General features: G+C 40.8%; 1 protein-coding gene across 2 annotated transcripts; it reads left to right on the forward strand.

Annotated features, from left to right (window-relative positions):
• The first annotated feature begins 113 nt into the window (after nucleotides 1-113).
• RRP1B (ribosomal RNA processing 1B) lies at nucleotides 114-21,031 on the forward strand. Of its 2 annotated transcripts, none has more exons than XM_032194931.1 (16): nucleotides 114-254; nucleotides 3,230-3,312; nucleotides 4,227-4,284; nucleotides 5,012-5,097; nucleotides 6,150-6,211; nucleotides 8,202-8,331; nucleotides 9,702-9,766; nucleotides 10,320-10,483; nucleotides 11,050-11,144; nucleotides 11,946-12,043; nucleotides 12,395-12,414; nucleotides 13,250-13,375; nucleotides 13,978-14,729; nucleotides 15,958-16,104; nucleotides 16,827-16,893; nucleotides 17,697-21,031. In XM_032194931.1, the coding sequence occupies exons 1-16, from the start codon at nucleotides 122-124 to the stop codon at nucleotides 17,885-17,887; spliced, it is 2,277 nt and encodes a 758-aa protein (XP_032050822.1). In that variant the 5' UTR covers nucleotides 114-121; the 3' UTR covers nucleotides 17,888-21,031. The 2 variants fall into 2 exon arrangements, with proteins under 2 accessions (XP_032050822.1, XP_032050831.1); XM_032194940.1 differs by having other exon boundaries at nucleotides 11,053-11,144.
• Nucleotides 21,032-21,377: the final 346 nt, after the last annotated feature.

The raw sequence follows: 21,377 nt of genomic DNA on the forward strand, positions 1-21,377 counted from the left end.
GATGACGCCAGAGGGAAGCGCCGGGACGGGCAGGGCCGTGCTGTGCAGGGCCGGGCCGGCACCGCGCGGCTGGCAGCGTGCGGGCAGAGCCGAGCCGGGCTGTGCAGGGCCGGGCTGAGCCATGGCTCCCGCCGCCGTGCCGGCGCCCGAGGTGCAGTTCGCGCAGCGCCTGGCCGCCAACGAGAAGCGCATCCGCGACCGCGCCGTCAAGAAGCTGCGGGGCTACATCAGCGGCCGCACGCAGCGCCCCGACGGTACTGGGGGGGAGGAAGGGGGAGCTCGGGTCGCTTGTGCGGGCTTGGGGTTGTGTTTTATTTTTTTTTTCTCCCTTTTTATTCTTTTTTAATTTATATATTTGTTAATTTAGGGGTCTGCTGGCCCACGTGGAGCCCCGCGTGGCTGCCCAGACCTGTCTAGACACCAAGAGCTCAGCTGGAAGGCTTGTTTCAACCTAAATCCTTGCAGAGACGCTGAGGAACGTGCTATTTCTTCCCTCTCCCATAAATATTTGAGCTATTAGCCGTATTTAACAGAGAGAGGAGCACGTAAGAGCAGCCTTACTGGGCTAGGCCAGCAGCTCATCCCATTTCTGGCAGTCACCATAGAACTAGGGGATGCCTAGGGATTAGTATGAGCAAGCCCGTGTACATGGGTATTCCCCCCTACATATTTCCAAAGTTTCCATCTGTTTTTAGCTCTGGAGACGTCTTATGCTGGATATGACATCTCTGTATTCCATACTTCTCTGCACATCTTACCACAAAGCACAAATTCCTCTTGAGTGTGTGTTTGGCTAGGTGGAGAGGAGCACCCTAACTGAGGGAAGAGGTTGCATATTCAGCTAATGCCTTAAAATATTAGGAAACTAACACGGGGAAACCGTGAGTTGGAGTGTCAGCCTTTTGCATGTTAAGGTTAACCTGCCGTGAAAGGCAAACAACTGGGGAACCAGGGTGACTTAATTTCCAGTGCTTTTAGATTGACTTGCTCTGAGGTGCTGTGTAGGCCGGTAATATCAAAATTTAAGTTAACTTTTTCAGACTTGCAGAGAAAGTATTATGTTGCAGAGAGATTTAAGTTATTAATGAGCGGGTTTATATCCAGGCAGGGTTCTGCCAGAGACAAGGGTCATGTCAGGTAACCCAGCAAGACACTTGAACTCAAACAATCGAGAATTTGCTGTCTTTTCAAAGAGGGGGTAGAGTTCCTGCTGTGTTCGCTCCAGTCAGATCCTTCACAGGTAGACAGAACACAAGCCAAGGACTGTTCAGTATGGCCCATGCTAGGCCATGCTGGGGAAGGTTTGAAGAGACAGAGCCTTCCTTACTTGATTTTAAAGAAGTTACCTTCTGGAGAAGGTACAGAACAGCTGAAGTCCTTATTTGTGTGCAGTTGAGCTTGGATGAGCATGTTATTCCTCAGAAATGTTCATTTTAATTTTTTTTTTCATGTTAATTCATTCTCCAAGTCCATGCCTTGAAAGAGGAAAGGTGTGCTGGATTGGAGGGCCACGTTTGCTGGTATCGTCTAATATCTTGTATAGAGAAATTAGTAAATGAGTTGGTGAAAGAACAGTAAGAGTAAATGTGTTAAAAGAGGAAAGATTGTGAGGTGTGTTTAAGTGCTAGCTGTGTTTACTTGAGCCCAGTTCTGTAAAGGATTTGTAAGTGTACCATTCCCACTGAAATAAGCTTGTGTGGGTCCTTGGAGATTATCTACGATAAATCAACAATTTTAACTAGCATTGTCAAACCAGAATAACTCCCAAACAGAAATGCTAACAAGACTTTCATTAAGGTAGCATGTTTTCAGTGGTCACTTATGAGTGATTACAAGCTCCCACGCTGTACATAGGGACAGAGTTACAGTCCAGACATGAAGGCCAAACTTTCTCAAGGTACCTTTTAGGTAAAGAAGGCCTTCAGTTTTGTGCATTGCATTTAGGCTGAGATTTTAAAATAACCTTGTCAGAATGATTTTTTGCCAGCAGTGGATGGTGACGGCAGGGCTCGCAAAATGGAAAAATAAAATTTAAAAAAAAAAAAAACAAAACAGTCTTAAAAAGTACTTTTTGAGTGGCTGGGAAAAGGAACATGCTCTGGACCAATTTGGTCAGGGTGCTTTGTCAAGATGACAAAGGGCCGCCTAGGACACTTTTAAAAGCCCGCAGTGTCTGAAAAGCAACCCTGTGGGAAGCCCATGTTCCTGAGACAAAGTCTCTTGGGCCATCTTTATAGATAGAAGCTGATGTCCCTGCCTAATAAGCCGATGTCCCAATAAGCCTAATATCTAATGCCTCTATAGAGTTAATGCTTCTTACTGCTACATATGTAGCATATGGATCTGTTAAAAAAAAAAAAGTGAATATTAAATCAGTGAATCAAATGGCATCATGTTTAATCTTAACATCACTGACAAATCCAAGTTAAACTTTTAATTAATACTAGTAGGCGTACTGCTTCCTCCGCATGTATTTTACATATACCTTCCCCCACCTCTACTTCCTTTCTTTTTAACTAAGCGTGACTGTAGATGATTTAACTAAGATGTTTACAGTTTTTTGTCTGAGTAAAGAGTGGTGCAGTAGTGATGATTGCTTTCAGATGACTTGTTTCCAGGAGAACATGCTCAGTTTGGATCTAACAACAGGCTGTAGCTTGAAAATAGCTCTGGTAGGTTTTTGCAGCTACTTTGTATGCTGTTAAAATTCTCGCAAATGTACTTGAGATCTCTAATTGGTTTTTAAAGCATTCTTTTCAGGTAGTACTTTCTGTCTGTAATGTGTGCTTTTGGCTGCAATGTGAATTCTTACACTGTTTGTAGTGAAAATAATCTTTGCTGTTAAAATTCAGGTGATACTGTACCATCAGGACTAAATGCAATGGAAAGATTTTCATTACAGTTGCTCAGGCTCTTTGATTATGCATCTTAGTGTAGAGGGAAATTTGTTGACTGTCAGAAGCATACACTATCTAATGAAGCCACATCTCATCTATGATTTCTTTGAAATCTTTGTTACTTTGGCACAAGATAGAAGCCTAAAGTCATGGAATGACTAAACTATGCCGAGTGGCCTTCCAGTTAGTCTGCTTACGGTGGGAATCAACATTTGGCTAAGAAAATATAGCAAAAGTGAAGGAGAGCAGGGAAGAGAGACTACTGCTTGAAAGCACGTGGGTGGAAATTTGGTGGATTTTTCATTTTCATTCAATCTTCTTGTATTCCACAGGTGGCTTCAGCCAGGATGAACTGCTAAAAATATGGAAGGGGCTGTTCTATTGCATGTGGATGCAGGATAAACCTCTGCTGCAGGTATAGTAACTGCTTTTATGTTTGCCTGAGTGGGTCTCCTAAAACATACTAATTTACAATAGTGAAAATGGCCGTGGTGCATCTTGCACACTTTTCTTTCTTCCCCTACTGCTCATATGTGGTGTGTGCAGGAGAGGTGACCAATTCTGTGATCCTTGTCACACGAACAGAAGCCTAAATGGTGTGGTGCTTGCAATCACCCTTTCCAAGGCAGGTGTAGCTGTTTTCCTTCCAAATGAAATACACGTAGTTATGAAGTGCATGGATTTGGTGGGACTACAGCAGTAGCAGCAGGTTGCCCTTAACTGTAACTTCAATGTACATGTAACCTTCAGTAAGTCTAGTTCAAAACTTTCAAACTTCCTTTTCTTTTGTTATTATGAAGAGTTTGGTGGCACGGGCACTTCCTACACTACAGTTTTTGCTTCCTCCTCCACTTCGTCTGCCTGCTTTCAAAAGATAACAGTTTCGAACTACCGAGTCTTGGTAACCTCACTTAACCAGTTTTCAAATCAGTTGTCTCTTTCCCTGAACAAGGTTTATCTCATAAGTAGTACAGAGTTCTCCACCTACAAGTAACCTACATTAAAACAGTACCCCTGGGATTTCATAGCATTTGCTAATTCAAATCCACTGGATTATTCACCTCCCAATTTAGTTTTGTCTGCTACCAAAAGGATGACTTGTGCAGAGACCTGATAAACGAACAGGGCTTGATAGCCTTGACTCTTTTCTTAAAATGGACCTAAATCCAGTGGAAGGACAGCAATGGTGCTAAAGCAGCTGCTAAGAGAATATTTCTTAATTTTGAGGGATGTTTTTTTCTATTCATACTTGCTGTTTTCTGGTTGAATGTGTAGTGAGGAGACCAAGCTCTGAAACATGCTCTACTAACTGTATTTACGTACTTTTAGGAAGAACTTGCAAATAACATCGCACAGCTTATCCACGTGATTCAGAATACAGAGGCTCGTAAGTACTATTTCATTATCTGACTCATTTTAAGCCCACTATCACAGTCCCAGAATAGAGACGGCAAGATACGGGTGGTTCCTTGTTTTTTCCTTTGTTTGTTGTCCATCTGGAATGTGTGATTGCATTAAGGGAAGCATCTATGCCCTGAATCAGATACAGTTTGTTTCTGGTTGTTCCAGGGGAAGCATTGTACCTCCAGTGCAATAAAGGAGAGATTTCACAGGCGAAGCAAACTTGTCCCCTTACTTTGCCATTCTGCAGCTACTTGTTCTGGGTATATCGTACTCAAAACCAACCTTGTTTCATGAGCTGTGAAGTGTACAAACTGCACGTGAAATACAGTGCTTGGTCAATGCCAAAACTAGCACGGGTAGACATGAGTGCAGAATGGGTGTTTTGCTCTAACTTTTGCATATATAACATAAAACGTACATATACAAAGCTCAGGAATTTTCTTTTATTATAATTCTCCCCATAGCTGCACTCACCTTTAAAAGCAGCTGTGTGCCTTTTCTGGTGTTTTTCTGAAGTTTAATCAACTTGTCCTTGTACTCATCTCAAACAGGTCTTCCCTTAGCTCTATCCCAATCCTTGGGCAAATCCCCAGGAAAAAAAAAAAATCATCTCTTCCTCATGTTGAAGTGACTCCTTGAGATTTTTAGGTTAGTGAAAGAAACTCTTGTGCCAGATGTGCTGATGAATTTTTTTTCTTATTTTCTTACAGGACACTTGTTCATTCAGACTTTTTGGCAAACTATGAGCCGTGAATGGAATGGGATAGACAATCTGCGTCTTGATAAGTATTATATGGTAATACTAATTAGCTCACTTGTAGATCTTTTCTGGTGGAAATGGTGGTGGTGTGTTGGAAGACAGCTTTGTACGTGCATTTATGTATATTGTAAGAGAAGATAAGTGACTATCTTCGTGATGCATTGCGAGACACTTGTTCTAAAAGCTTTCAGTCACTGTCCAAGATCTTAAAGTAATTATTTGTCATGCCATTAGTGCTTTTTTGCTTGCCTTCCTTTATAACAGTAATACTTCTCATGGATTTTCATTGGGAAAAGCTTCTTAGGGAGGAAGCTATTTCCTTGCATAAGTGCCCTCACTACGTATTAATACTGTCTAGGTGGACACTGCATCGGCATCAATAATTTAGATCACACTATTCAAAGACTTTTATGACCCTATATAAAAAAGCAGTTGTCACTAGAACACCGACTTTCCATCAGTAATGCACCCACTGTAGTAAGTTCAGCTATCAGTTCTTTCTACAGGAAACACTGTATTAAAAGACAGTAAAATCAGTGAAAGAACACTCTTAAAAGACCTGCCTTTGTAGAGAATGAAATCAAGGTAATCTTTTTATTTGAAAGAAGCTAATTGCAGGCACAGTTGCTGCTGTATTTTTTTTTTGCTCAGTGTTAGCAGAAAGCAGGTAACTCAGTAAGTGTTCTGAGCCAGTTTAATGTAGCTGGTTTACATGTGGCTGTCTCTTAGCGAAAGGTTCCAGTCAATTAAATGATTATTGTTATAATCTGTCTTTATTGTTGCCTCCAGCTGAAGTTGTGGGTTTTTAGACTTGGCAGCACTTAATGAAGAAATCAGGGTGATGGAGCAGGAGAAAGCTGTATGGTAGAGACAGTCATTGATTTTGCTGGGCTCACGATATGAGAATAGTTTATTGTCTTTGGAGCCTCGCTGCATCCATCTGTAGCTTGACATAATAGACAAGTCTGTCAATGTTTGGGGGAGGAAGCTTTTCATCTTCTACTATGAAGAGCTTTACAAAGAAATCTATTCCTATTACAGCACACCAACTCTTTATGAACGCGTGTAACAGATTTTGTACTTTGCAGCTAATCCGTCTGATTTTGAGGCAATCTTTCGAAGTGCTGAAAAGAAATGGCTGGGATGAAAGGTAGGCAGACTTCTGAATGTAATTTCTTCATGGTGAAGTTACCCAATTTATTTCTTATCTACATTTAATAGATCCTTTTTCTCTGCAGATGGCGCTGTCAGGAAGTCTTAGCACTAAGGCACAGTGGTTCTCTGGATCTCTTACGATACATAGCTTAGAAATAAGGGAGTCTTGAAATACGAGACCTACAAATATATGATGGGGTTTGCCAAATCTTTTTTTACTTAGCCAAAAGAGTTAGCAGTGGAACATCATCTCTGGAGAGATTAGACTGAGTCAGCGTCCCAGAAAGCACAGAAAAGGAATTTATTCTTGGTTGTAGTATGTTTCTCACTAGCTCTGTCTCTTCTCTTTTTTTTTTTTTTTTATTTCACTCTGTTTGATCATGGTGATTTGCCTTTTCATGAGGCTGAACTGGAAGTTACTACTGAATTGTATACAACAGGGAGCCAGTTTACATCAGTGAGTTTGTTTGTATTTCTTCCGTATCCTATCAAATGGCAAGTAATTGCAGGCATCTTGCTCTGTTTAGAGAATCTCTAAGATGCATTTAAACTGATGAAGAGCTTTTAAGTCTCTTAATTGTAGCACTTTAAGTTTATCCTTTATCATCAAGCACTTTAAGTTTATCCTTTATCTCTCATTCTTTCTGGAATGCAGATGCATGTATGTGTGATGTCATGGAAACAGAAGGGAATGCAACGCTGAAGTACCTGTCATCCCCTCTGTTTTACCTTAATTTGGTATTGGGTAAATGACCACAGGTTGGAGAGCTAAAAGTGCTCCTTAAAAAGCAACAGAAAGTGTGGGAGGAAGGAACTGGAGGAGGCTTGACAAAGCCAGTACTCTTTCCCACACACATTTCCATGGCCGAGACGTGGTCACACAGAGTGATCTCTGACAAAGTGTCATTACTTAGCCTGCCTTCTTCCAGCTTCACTGGAGGTATGGCCTGGAGGTCCCTCTTCATGAGGGGAGGCAGTGTGGGAAGAGAAGATCACAAATTCCTCTCGCTGCAGAGTGAGGGGGCTCAAGATCCACATTTCCCCTTTGGCCTTCCTCTGCACAGCTTTTGAGCCACTCTGCCCCAAGCCTGTAGCACTGAGTGGGGTTGTTGTGGCCAAAGTGCAGGACCTGGCACTTAACCATGTGGAACCTCATCCCCTTGGCCTCTGCCCATCGACCCATCCTGTCCAGGTCCCTCTGCAGGGCCTTCCTACATTCCTGCAGATCGACACTTCCCCCAGCTTGGTGTGATAGCATGTCTTTTTGAGCCATGTGATTCCAGCAGTGGGAAGTATTTGTTGGTAGTCCAGAAGTTACTTACTGAACAGAGCCACAGCCCTTACAGCTCAATCACTTCTGGCGTGAGCTCTTGGGATGATGACATTTCACACCTGACAGCCTGCAATCTGTTCTTTGGTGTAAATGTTTTGCTCTAAGGGACAGTGGATAGTATGCTTCAATGCAGGCAAAGTCTGCACAGCTGAAATGAGTTTGAGAAGGATCAGTGTTAAAATTTAACTGTCGGGTGCACACCAAAATGAAAATGGTCTTGTAAAACAGTGGGTGGTAGGTGTTGCCTATCAAGGATGAAATGTGTGAGCTGGGGCTTTAGAAATGCCCTGCTCAAATGGCAGAAGCCCTCATCCTATCCATCAACCATGTGGGACAGTAAAGTTCAGTCCGTGTTAAAGTGTGAATTTTAAAAACATCATTTCCACTGCAGCAAACTGTGCTGGATTGTAATGCTACAAAATACTCTAGAATGTAAGGTGTTCTATTTATGGATGAATTATTTAATTGGTTTTCAAGATGTGAAAATTCATCACTGGATTTATTTCTTGCGGCTGTTGAACAGCCATCTTAAGAACTGATAAAACTGGGAATGGCTAGAGTTTGTTTTCAAAGCAAACAGAATCTGAGCAATTGAATATGAATATCTTGCTCTTTCTTTTTTTTCCCTTTTTTTTTTTTTTTTTTTTTGTAGTCTAAGAGAACTATTACTGCAGCTATTAATGAAAGAAGTTATGGACCCGGACAGCAATACTCCCAACGGAATAAAGTTCCATCTCATTGACATCTATCTTCAAGAATTGGCTAAAGTTGGTGCAAAGGAGGTTAGAACATGTCTTAATTTTCTTCCTGATTAATGTCAACTGTGGCATTCAGCACTTCAGAAGAAACACAGTTTTTGTGTATTAGTGTACAAAGCGAGTAGTATTAGAGTACAAAGTGTAGTAATATAGTAGTTTCAGGTTCCTGACTACTGATATCCTCTCCAAATTGAGGTTGGAAATAGCAGTCAAAGAGTTTTACCATTCTCATTTGTTTGTTTCACAGAATGGACTTAAATTCTTTTCCCTTGCACAAACATGTTTGCTAGTCCTTGCTTTCGCAAAGACTGACACAAAGCCTGCTCTTGGCTGATTCTCTAATACACCAAAATAGAGGAGGAAAATAAGCTTTCAAAGGTCTGTTGTTTTTTTTTTTTTTGTTGTTGTTGCTGTCAGACCTGTGCAGTAAGCAAGTTACCCTCTAAATCGAGTTGTTTTGCTGATCACAACTGTCTTTCTCTGCTGTAGATTGCTGCCTGCTTTTGTTTCAGGTGCCCTTAATTTTGGTAGATGCTGTAGAGTTTTGCAGCAGCTGAAAGCCTGTTGCTGCAGCTGTTGTTACTGACTTCTCTTACGAGTGTTTCTCCTGTTAGTCTACAAGGCTGAGCTGTTTGCTGCCTCATGCTTAGTTTCAGGCTCATTTTTCTCCTTGTTTATGGCATCTGATACTTATCATACCAAGTGGCTGAAAGTGTCAGTAGTTTTCCACTAGTATCCTTTTGCAGTCAGTATCACAAGGTATCCTGCCTGCGACTTCTGTTGCTCTAGATTGTGGAGTGAGAGAGAGGGCTCCACAAGAAAAGCATCTGGTCTTGGAGCATAAATAATGTCTGCAGCTCCCTAGTAATAGAGCTCTCAGTCCATGGCTAAGCCACTTCAAGTGACCGTGGGGACTTAGACTTGTAGACTACTTGAAATCACAGGCAGCGTTTATAAATTGAGTTGAGGGAGGGGTCTTTAGTAGTATTTTAAATGACAGTGTTTTGGTCTAGGCTGTCAGGTTAAGAGAAACACAGATCTTACTCATGTTTACACTGTGGGCTTTCTTTGTGAAAGAGCATCAAACAATTCAAGGTTTCTTGGCCTCACTTTTCCATTTCTGAAATAAGAAGCCTCATCATACTTCCTCTACTCAGAAAGTTAAAGTTTGCAAAGCAGTTAGCATTTTTACAATGCTTCCAGGGAGCATCTGGAAGTTAGTGGTAGCAGTGGTAAGAAAAAGTCACTGGATGTTCCCCTTGGTTGGAATTAGCGTGCTGAAAGACTGACATAATTTCTTAAAAAAATAATTTCCTGCCACACCAAACGTTGAAGGAATTTGAGTGTGCATGTATAATATTTCCTGTGCTAATTATTTTTTTCTAATCATACAGCTCACAGCAGACCAGAATCTCAAGTTCATTGAACCTTTCTGCAAGTTTGTTGCCAAATCAAAGGAGTAAGTTTAATGCGAGGATAAGTATTTCTTAAGAATTAAGAAATTCTGCAACAATGCTCTGCGTCCAAATAAACAGGTTAAAGAAGACTACATAGTGTAACTTCAGAATGTAGAGAAAGAAAGATATTTTACTGTGTATACAGTCGTTTGAAGATAACTGATGTTTATCAAAGTTACAAATAACCATTATGGATTTATTAAAAAAATATATATCTGTTGGTTAGTTTTGTTTTTAAAATGCATAGTGCAGCTGATCTGGTTAGATTTCTCTGTTGCTGCAATGTAGTGTAAAGCAGTATATAAAAACAGTGAAATTTAAGAGGGGAACATTGGCAGGACACCTACTCACCTATGATTATTTCAATTTAAAGACCTGCTGTTTAGGAAGTACCAGCTTCACTTTCCTTATCTGGAGAGCTAGATGCCCTTCTACATTCTTCCTTCTTACACATTTTCCCTATGTCCCCCAAATTTCCATTTTTTTTGAACATGAGAAGGTAGGGTTTGTATGCTTCTGCCTTCCCATTCTCATTTCTACTCTCTTTTAATACAGTCATAGCGTGATGCATGCTGTAGCCGGTGGTATCCTTGAAGTCATTGTGGATCAGTCCCCTTACGCCATTGAGGACCTAATGAAAGAACTGGGCAGTGACAGCGATGGGGAAGGCGTGTCTGACGACGATGAACACGGAAATGATGAGGTGCTTAAAACCAAAGGTGAGGAGAAAATTCTAAGTGGCCTTGGTAATACTAGGATCACAAAAATTCTGCTTCTTAGGAATACATTTCTGTTCTGAACCACTCAAGCCCACGTTGAGAGGGTGATGGATGGGTAATTGTGATTTGATCCCCTCAGATAAGCTTAAACAGAGTGGTTCCTCTAGAACACATCACAAATGTGAGCGGTCTCTGTTAAACCAAACAAGAATCAGCTTTCCACAACAGTGGGAGATAATCTGGTCTTGCTTTTGGCTCTTGGATATTCAGAACCTTTTTTTTTTTTTGAAGATGTGGTTTTGGCTTCCTGTGAGGGCTTAAAGTTTAGAAAAGGGAAGAAAAGGCCAAGCAGGAATGTTTTGAATAAAGATATGCTTTGGTACAGAGATGATTCAGAAGCACTCAGATAAGCAATACACAAGCAATGCATTAATGGTGACATAAAGTAGTTAAATCGGTACAGATTTCCAAGATACTGTGAAGAAAAACGCACCTATATGAGAGCTGTGCTTGGCATGTCTGTTTTTACAAACTAAACATTAATATTCATTCTTTTTTTATTGCAGCAGATAAATGCTTTTCAAAAAAATCAGCGCAGAGCTCTGAAAAAACAGAGGATGTTAATGAAAATGCTGATGATGCTATTGGGCCTGTTCTTCAGGTTTGTTGCTTGCTTTCTTTGTTAATAATACTTTCCCTGTTTTCATTTTTTTTGATCCTTTTCAAGAAGTACTGAAATAAAGGGTGTTAATTGGATAAACATATTAAAAAATGTTTATCCCCTCCTACCTTAATGTACGTTGGTATTTATGTAATGTACTCTGGGTACTTCATAAGAAAATAAATCCATGTTTAATGGATTCCTTCTTCCCCTCTACCATTCCTTCTGCTCTTCCTTTCCTGTTTGAAGAGTTCAGGAATGTCTGGCAAAAGCCAAATCACTATGAATAGTCAAGCAGTCAGCGAAAGTTTTATTGACAGTAAGAGCAAAAGTAATGGGTGATGGGATGCATAGGAAGAACAGTAACATGTTGCAGTCTGTGTTTTCAAGACCTTCCGGTGCAGTGTAGTGTTTTTGAAATATCTGCATGAATGCGTTTGGATCCTCTTCACGGAGCTGTGGCTTTGAAGCAAGGATTGGGACGTGTCATACTTTAAATCTGGTATATAAATATTTTGGGGAGTTTTGAAATTGGTTGGCTTCTCTCATCAATAGGAATTAAGGTTAGAAATGTTTTGGGAAGTGATACAAAGTTCAACTGCTCTGTTAAAGAAGCAACCATCTGTAAAAGGCAGTGTACATGTGAGAAGGGGTGTAAATTTCAACAGAGAAAATTACTTTGGGTTTAAAGGATGTGTTTGCTACTTGAAATGTTGGTAATTTTAGTTTTTATTGAGTAATGTGAGTTTCATTGCATGATAGGCCAACTAAGAAAAAATGTCTCTTACTTTCCTCCAACAGTTTGATTATAAGGCTGTTGCTGACAAACTCTTTGAATTGGCGAGCAAGAAAAATATACCTGCACGTAACAGAAAGCGTCTGTACAGGCTGGTCAAAAAGTGAGTTCTATTGAAATATCACATCTGCTGCAGCTGTTTATCTACACTGGGTGGCTTTGTACTGCAAGATGACATTGGATTGTGTTGCAAGATGACATTAGATGGTATATGACACAAGTTACATGGTACAGGAGAAGTGTTAAATTCCTCTTGTCTAAAAACTTCCAGGTTTTGGGTTTCCGAGGCACATCTCTTCTGGAATGAGCACTTGTATTTTCCTGTGTAAAATACGTTGTTCTTATTTTGAGAAAAGTATAATAAAGTATGGTGACACTATGCTGCTATTGCTATCATTAGTACTAAATCAGTAATACTCTTGTTTTCCTTCTCTCCCTCCCTCCTCACCTCCAGGTTCCAGGACTTGTCAGAAGGTAAGGACTGAGCAGCGTACAGAGATGGTTTCTTTTCATTAAATGATATGTAATGTTCCCCATACAATATGTATTGTAAATCTTTTTGTAGTGTGTATGTCAAGGATTTCGTGCCCAAAGAAGGGCAGTGAAGCTGGTGAAGCATCTGGAGATCAAGTCGTAGGAGAAGCAGTTGAGGGAAATGGGGTTATTTAGCCTAGAGAAAAGGGGACTCAGGGGAGGCCTTATTGGTCTCAGCAACCATCTCAAAGGAGGCTGTAGCAGTGTAGGGGTCTGTCTCTTTTCCCAGGCAGCAAGTGAAAGGACGGGAGGAAATAGGCTCAGGTTGCACTAGGGGAGGTTTAGGGTGGATACTAGGAGAAACTTTTTAACTGAAGGAGTTGTGAGGGATTGGAACAGGCTGCCCAGGGAAGTGGTTGAGTCACCATCCCTGGAGGTATTCAGAAAACGTGTACATGTGGTGCTTAGGGACATGGGTTAGTGGTAGACTTGGCAGTGCACTTGATGACATTGGAGGTCTTCCAACCTAAGAGACTCCATTCTATGATACTGTAGTGTTATGTTTTGTTTGTGTTTTTTTTTTTTCCTTTGACCTCATTAAGACACACTGTATGTTTTTGGTGAAATGGCCAAATCCTCATCACAGTTTGGCCAGCCCTGTGCTTTGTCCATAAATATTTATTTTTTACTTAAATAAGAACCATTGGTATGATTTTCTTTTGGCCTGAATGGGGAACAGGGAGTTGATTTTCCTTCTGTGGGAGTTATGCTGTATATGCACAGCAACATAAGAATACCGGTAGTTTTCAGGTACCTTATCCTTCATCCTCAACAGGAATCTTCCCCGACGATCTTCCTGAAGAAGTTTCTACAGATGAAGATGATGATACATTCAGCAGGGGACGGCGAAAGAAAAAAACTGTCAGACCTTTGGAGAAAAACAATTTGGAAAAAGTAAAAGGTAAGGCAAGATCAGCCTTTGGAAGAGAGACTATCTGTAATCACTTGTGTGATTAGGCAAAGTATCAGAGCTGTTCTGAAGATGGCATAACCTGTTCTTCAGAGTGCACTGATCTGTATTGTATTGCAGAGAAGGTTAAATGTGAAATTAAGGTCTCTTTGAAAGGGGTGGACATTTTATTACAAATTCTGAGGCAAAGATCACGTTGGTTTTGATCGGAGGCAGAAATGGAAGCAGTTGTTTGCATTAGTCCGTGGAGCTCTTCTGTTTAATGCAGGAAAACAAATATGACAGTCATCTTGAAATTGAATGACTTAAAATACAGGAATTTGGGAAGGTTCTGGAAAGGTGAAGAACTTCTAAGAAGTACATGCAAATGTCTCTAGCATCATGGTGTATACTGACAGGACAAATGCTGAATTGTACCCAAAAATATTTCACCAAATTACTGAACCTTGATTAGCTGTAATAGTAAAACTTCAGTGATGGTTGGTAGCAGGAAAATGCTGTGCCTGTTGGGGGTGGGCAGGGGGAATAACTAAAGTTGCTCTAAGTTCCTTTGTGTTTCACGTCTGTGTTGTGTGGTATTCCTCTTGGAGCAGACTCAGGGAAGGATGAAGAAGAAGCTTCAAGTGCGCAGGAGACCTCGGTTCATCAGAAGAGGAGGAAAAAAAGGAAGAAGCGGGACAGCCTAAGCGCTGATTCTGGAAAAGCTGATGGAAGCTGTGAGGAGGGAACAGCTGAAACATCTGGATCTATTGTGTGTAACCAGGGAGACGTGTCAGAAAATAACAAGGAAAGGAAGAAAAAGAAATTGCTAGTAAATGAGGTGAACGAGACCAAAAATGTTGTAACTGACACCAGAGATAAGCACAGCACCTCTGTGCAGAGCAGTCAGACTGACACGGAACAGAGTAAAAAGACTCAGTCAAAGAAAACGAATCCAAAAGTGCAGAACGTTCCTGCAAAGCCTGCGTGTCAGAATGGACCTGCTAATGCCAACGGGGCAGAGGATGTCAGCCCGTCTGTCACGCCGCTAATTTCTAAGGTTGTGAAAAAGAAACAAAAAGCAGAGTCTGTCCTGGTCAATGGGGATGCCTGTTTGCAGCAGACTGGCCTGAAGTCCAACAAGGAGAGCTTGCCTGGGATGCCGTCAAGAGATGCAGACTCTGAATCCGTACCCTCCAAGAAGGTCAAATTGAAGAAAAAGGCAAAGCTGGTTAGTTTGGAAGGGATGAAGGTCTCCAGCCAGAAAGCAGCAACCCTGAAAAAGAAGAGAAAAGTGAAAGAGGTGCTAAACTCTGTTGAAGCCAATGGAGTTCTGGAGACTGTGTGCAAGAAAAGCAGACAGGAGGTACGTAGATCTCTCTCTCTCTCCCCACCCCACTCCCCAGCCTTCCTCGCAAACTGCCAGGCTACTTTTCAAGCCTGGCTTCAGCTTTCTGAGTGTGGGACTTGATGAGCAGTTTGCGTGCTGATGTCATTATGTACTGTTACCAAAAGGACCAGGTTCCCAGAAATCCCCACCCTTGCCACATTTTTACGCCTTCTTATGCAATGGCATTAAAGCCTGTGCTAGGTACTCACCTGAAAACCTCATGTAGCTGAGGTTTGTAGTATTTTCAGTGTGGGTCTTTGGTTGTGTTTGTTTTTTTTTGCCTCTCCTGGTTATTTATTCATTTGCACTGGTCTGTGGTTGAGCTTACAGCATGCTTACGAAAGGCACATTTTGGCAAAAAGGTGGGAATGCAAAAAGGGTGGCAGCACTAGTCTGTTGGCTGACTGGTCAGTCAGTACACAAACCAGTGGGCCAGTTTTTCCATGTGTAATTCCAAAGAAACAACAGAACTTGCTGTTTCTTGCTCAATCCATGAAGCCGTGTGTGTGTGTTTTGGGTGGGGAGGGGTCATGAAAGTAATTTTGGAAGTTGAGTCAGGAGAAGGAGAGTACTGGTTTTAAGTGAGCAGAGTGAAGCTTAAATAAGATAAATAAATATGGAAGAAATCAGGCTTTGCCAATTTTTTTTTTTTTAATTGCTTGAGAAATGGTGTTTTATTTCCTAGTTTTAGTAAGGTAATATTGGTCTCTTACCCAGAAATTGAGTAACATATTTATAACAAAAAAAAAAAAAACTTCAAATATTGAGAGGGAGGAGGAGGAAACAAACTTTCACAGTAGTTCACAGACAACAGGCTGGAAGGCTCTGGAGCAGTACGTTTTGTTTTGTTAGTGGCACTGCCATTGCAGGTCCTGAGAATTGCCTTGTGCTGGAGAGAAGGGTTGCTTTAAATGGCAATACTCACTATGAATCTGAGGGGAGGGCATCAAACCAGTAACAACATACACTTGCTGGATTTCTTGAGTGTACACAGATGTCATAGTCGTCTTTTTTTTTTTTTTGTCTCCATCCCAGCCTAAAGATGAATTTGTTCATTAGCTGAATCTCTCTTCCATTTAGAGGTACCGTGGAAGAGATCTTGCTTAAAGCCAAGAAAAACAAAAGACACCATCAGCACTTAACTGGGTATAGTTAGCTACAGTGCTTTTGTGCTGAGAGGATTTTTTCCCTTCCCTCTTCCCAGGAAAGCAGCACCGCCCTAGCACCATTGAAGAAAAAGAAGGCAAAACCAGGAAGCGATTTTGTAAAATTTGAAAAATCAACTTCACCAAAGCCGGTATTCTTCAGGAAAGCCAAAAGCGCCATCTCTGCCACCAGGGCCTCCATGCAGGTAATGTGATCTCACAAACGGCAGCGAGGTCTTGCCACAGGTTTCTTCCTAAAACACACGCCCAAACTAAGTGCGTGTACGTCCTTACTCATGCTGTCTCTTCCAGTCTGTGTTAATCTCCTGACACAAGCAGATAAACCTAGAAATACCGTTGCATTTCCTTGCAGACAGAGCCACACGTGGCTCCAGAGTTTCAGAAAATGAGTTGTAGGCATCTTGAAAGTCTCTTCTTCCTTCCACACAAACCTCAAAAATACCTTTCTGTTAAAAGGATCTCATTCTGAACCTGCTCGTTTCACAAGAAAACACAAGCATTAACTGACTTTCAGTCATGCTAAGGGACTCTGAGCCTCCGTTTCTTCCCACTTGCAGAAGCTGGTAGCAGTAAGCTGGTAGAAGCTGGAGGCAGTAAGACTGCCTCCTTTTCTAAACCTTTTTAACATTCATCTTTTCAAGTCCTCTTTGAACTTTGAGGCATGGGAGTATTGAAGCCAGTGTGTTTAATACACAAAATGTTGTTTGTTACTGAATTATGTAAGGACCTTAGGGGTAATGTCACTTCTCTGCACATTCAATGTTTGCTTTTAGCTGGAAGAATGGTGCTGTCGTAGCAGAGGGCGGTATCTCAGTGGTAGAGAATTGGAGGGGATGGAGGTAGAAGAATTCATACTGTTGCCTCAGAAGTCTTACTTTATTTTCTGTCTTTTTATTTTGCTTCCCAGCTGAATAAACTGCAATCGTCCGGCTCCAAAAAAGTCACCTTTGGCTTGAATAAAAACATGACTGCTGGTGAGTAATACATCTTTGTGTCTCCACAGTGTCTTGTGTTGCCAAGGAAGGAGGAAGCTGTCCACATTCACATACCCTCCCTCCCTCTCTCTCACGGTCTCATCCCTTTTTGTCTACATACTTGTGGACAGTTCATGAACTGGTTTATAAACCATCCTCAAGTTCCTGTCCAGAGGAGGCGCTGAAATTCAGGATGTTGTGCCCAAAATGCTAGACTTGGGTGAATCTAGGGTGCTACTTGACTGACTGGCAGATGGAGCCTTGCAGACTGAAAACAGCGCAGCAGTGACGAGCTCTCCTTCCTGAGCCTCCCGTTACGCCGGGTGCCTCTCAGGAAGCAGATGCACTTCATGTTCTTCATTGCTCAGTGCTGTTTATTAGAACAAAGGAGTTGATGTGATGAGCTCAGGCTGTATTATAGCAAAGCTTCACTTTATTTTGTTTGCTGCTGATTTATTATAGTAATGAGTAGATAAATATCAGCCCTGCTCTGGATCCCACATGTAAGCAGACAGTTTTCCCTGTTAAACTTTTGTGCTATGTAGCAAGACATTTACTTATTCCATGTATTCATTTAGCTACTCTTTTTACTCCAACGTGTGCTATAGACAAAGTTCAAATGCAGAATAGAGGGGTTTGGTATATGTATTTATGTTAATATAACACAGCTGCACAAAGAACAGAAATGCACATCTACAAGCGGAGGGGATAACCAGGAACTTCCAGGGTTGGACAGTTCCATAATTGATCGATTGGACCTGGGAATTGCATTGCTTTTAACCCGCTTGCTTGGTTTTCGACAGAATTTAAAAAGACAGACAAAAGTATCTTGGTGAGCCCAGAAGGACTGTCCCGTGTAGCTTTCAATCCCGAGCAGAAACCCCGTCACGGAGTGCTGAAGTCACCTGCAGGTACCCCAACAGGAGAGCCGAAGCTGAAGAAACCCTTTACTGTTCCAGCTAAGAAGAAATCAACTGCTGTGGACTTCTTTTAAACCAACAGATGTGGCCTACTTTTGTACAGAACATTTTGCTAAACTAGAACGTTCTCTGGAGGTATTTTGAACTTGTTTATTTTTTTAAGTTAATATAAATTGTATATACAAGATTCTGGTTGTGACCTGGGACATTGCTATTTTGACACCACTTCAGCTGTATCTTGAAATATTTGTTTTTTTCTATTAACGGAAAAGAAACAAAATCCAATCTCTGCTCAGGTGTGGTCTAGAAAAAGTCTGGTCTCTGTCCATGTAATTCCCAAGAGACCCATGAATTTAGTAAAGGAAAGTTGAGGGTTAGATTGTTCTGGGAAACTTTTGAGCCAGTTAAAGAAAACTTGCACTTCATACTGTTAAACTGTCTCTCACTGGATAGGGCTTAAAGAGGAAAAAGACACAGATTTTTAACCCTATTAGTTTTTCATGTAACTTCAAGTTTTACCCTATCATTTTTCCCGTGTCAACCTTCTCATCTGTTGATTCTTCTAGAAATAATGATTACCTCACGTCTCTGCTTAACACCAGCTGGACTTGCTTAGTTTTGCCCAAGTGAGCAAGCTTCTTCTGGAATGATAAATGCCTGGCTGCTCGAGTGATCACTGATACAAATCACAGTGGGCTGCCTGTAGAGCTGAGAACACTCACCATATTATTTTCAGTAACACAAGTGCCAAAGCTGACTTACACTTGTCTTATTGTAAGCTGGCTTCTTCTCTCTACTGTAACCAAAATAATGCTCTCACATGAAAGAAATCCTTGATACGACTCCAGGTGGTCTCCCTCCCACCCCTCTGTCCCCAGTGCTGACTTTCCTGAAGGTCTCACAAGGATCCTAATTTCCCTCTCTAGCAGCTGGCATCACCACATTTTACCAGAGCTCAGATCTCATTCAGTGAATGAACTTCTGATTGTAGTAAAGCTAGATCAGCGTAGTGCATCCTTGGCTATAGGGTACGCATCTCTCAAACTTTTGGTGCCTCTCAACACAGGGTGAAACTCTACAGCCCGAACAGTTTGGTTTTGGCTTTGATGTAGAAGCGGAAGGGAGTTCTTTCTGCAGCATTTCCTTGTATTAAGTTTTTATTTGGAATTTCTTACTACTGCTGTGCACACTTTGATTTTTTTTTTTTTTTCTTTGCTTCTTTGGTACAGAATGAGGTGTACTTCTCTGAGAGTCTATGAATGTATTTTGAGGGGGAACTGTGAGAAAGGGGAGAGCAAACAGAAGTGAACTGCTGATACGGTTGAAAGATTTGAAATCTTTCATTGAAAGTTTTGCTTATGCAAATAAAGAAAAGGCTTTGCAGCAGATCTCTACATTAGAGTTCAGTTTCAAAGCACGACCTGGTGCCAGAACAAAGCTAGCTGTTCATCAAACTTCCCACCAGCTGCTTCCAGGATCCTTTAAGAGAGGGAGTAGGCCTGCATCATTACTTTGTCTTAAAACTGATAAACATCTGGCTGCTTCAGCCAGCAAAATTAAACATTGTGGCATAATGTATTTGCTTACTTAAATACTACTTTTTAAACTACTTTTTAACAGTCTTTGATACTGATTGTCCTCTGACAGATTACTCCCCACAAGCAACTGGGTTGAAACCACTCTTTCATAGTTCCCCTAGAATTCTTTCAAAATACTTGTGTACTTGTAGATTGCTAGTTGGTCTGGTTACTCAATTCTGATCCATGCTGCTTCTTGCACTAAATTTGTGGTACTGCCATCAGTGTTAGAAAGTCATTTTGCTCTTGTCTTTTCTCATATAAATAAAGGACTGATTTTTTTTTTAAGTTTCTATTGGTTTAACTGATCAGTAAAGAACTCTGGAGAATACATCTGATAAAATTGATGATATCTGCTGTTCGAGCAAGTATTGTTGATCATACTTTAAAATGTCATTGTTTATTAGCATAATGAAATTTTCTGACAAGACAATAAGTATGTTTGTACCTTTATCTTGTCCTGTGGGTGAGAAGTCGTCTGTGGAATACGCATAAAAGAATTTGTATGTGCATGGCTGTAAATGCAGTATGTTGAAGATGCAATATTCCTCCTAGGATAGAGACACAGGCAATCAGTAGGTGGATCTGGTTTGCATAGATAAATCAAGGATCAGGCTGCATTGGGATTTGGTTTGTTATTTATAACCTATTATGGAAATGTATTTAACTGATTGTCTAAATCTCTTTCAATTGGCTCTGAATCTTTGGAACCTGTTGCTTGTCCAAATGCCCTGTTGCCCACGGTACTAAATGGAGCAGGCAGAAATAGCAGTCAATTTTTTAGCTAAAATTTTAGTGATGTGGTTGTGTGTTGGGATTTATGCATAATGGTGTGCCATGACGCTGATACAACGTTTTGTACATATGCATGTGGAGTGTGTATTGTCTTCAGCAGTGTCTAGAATTTCATTCAGGACAACTTCACAAACAAAAATCCAACGCTGTTGATTCAGTTTCATTGGTATTGTTGGGTTAAATTGAGTAATTTACCCAAAATATTTGCATAGTGAAAATTATAATGAACATTGAAGTCAAAAAATAATAATAATAATAAAGGAAAAGAAAAATGGATAAATGTAACACCTGGGATACCCACTGCACAGACACAATGGCACTGTAAGGTGAGGTGCATTTATAGGGGGGAAAAAAGTAAAAGAAAAACTGATCTAACCTGTTTGATGTCTCTTCATAGTTTTTTCAGAGTTATTCCAATTCTACAGCTGCCATTCACTCTATGAGTTAAAATACATTTCTGGCATACCTTTTAAAAGACAGTATTTTATAATGGTTATCTACATTTATGTTACAAACCTGATCAGCTTTTGCATTTCTTAAGCTCAAATAGTTTATAATTCTTTATAGCTTCAAGAGAACTCAAAAGCACAAAATTCAGTAACGTAAAAAGTTGAAACTATATTTGGGTTGTTGGGCATGTAAGATCTTTTGTAGTCTATCAAAGCTTTGTGACTTGGAAGGCATCAAATGCCCTTTTTGTATTTCCTGTGCTTAGACTCATTACATGCATTAAAACGTTCCGTGCATCATTTATGTACCTCTGCAACAGCATTGTTAATGCAAGTTTGGTGTCTAAGCATTAGACCATTTAGTCTCATTCAATAAATCATTTTTTTTTCTTGTGGATGTTGTGTTTTGGGTAAATTTGTTAATGTGGGGGGTAAGATATGGGGCCTGTTTGAAAGCAGGAACTTCTTGTGTTCACGCTGCTTTCTCTCTTGTTGTATGCTGTATGAGGTAACCAAAAGCCATGAAGACTCTGTCCGAAGTAGTGTAGGGCTGTGATAGGATACACCTGGAGCTACTGGCTTTTGGGATTGCACCATAGAGAAGACAGCAGCAGCTAAGCAATTGCTGAAAAGAAGCAAAGTAGCTCCAACACTATCAGTCCTTGGCAATTAAGATCGGTAGCTGAAGCAATAATATGGTGCAATGTGTACTTCAAAGGTACAACAGTGCAGGTACCAAAGTA

Source organism: Aythya fuligula, chromosome 1, assembly GCF_009819795.1.
Source record: "Aythya fuligula isolate bAytFul2 chromosome 1, bAytFul2.pri, whole genome shotgun sequence".
Classification (NCBI taxonomy): Eukaryota; Metazoa; Chordata; class Aves; order Anseriformes; family Anatidae; genus Aythya; species Aythya fuligula.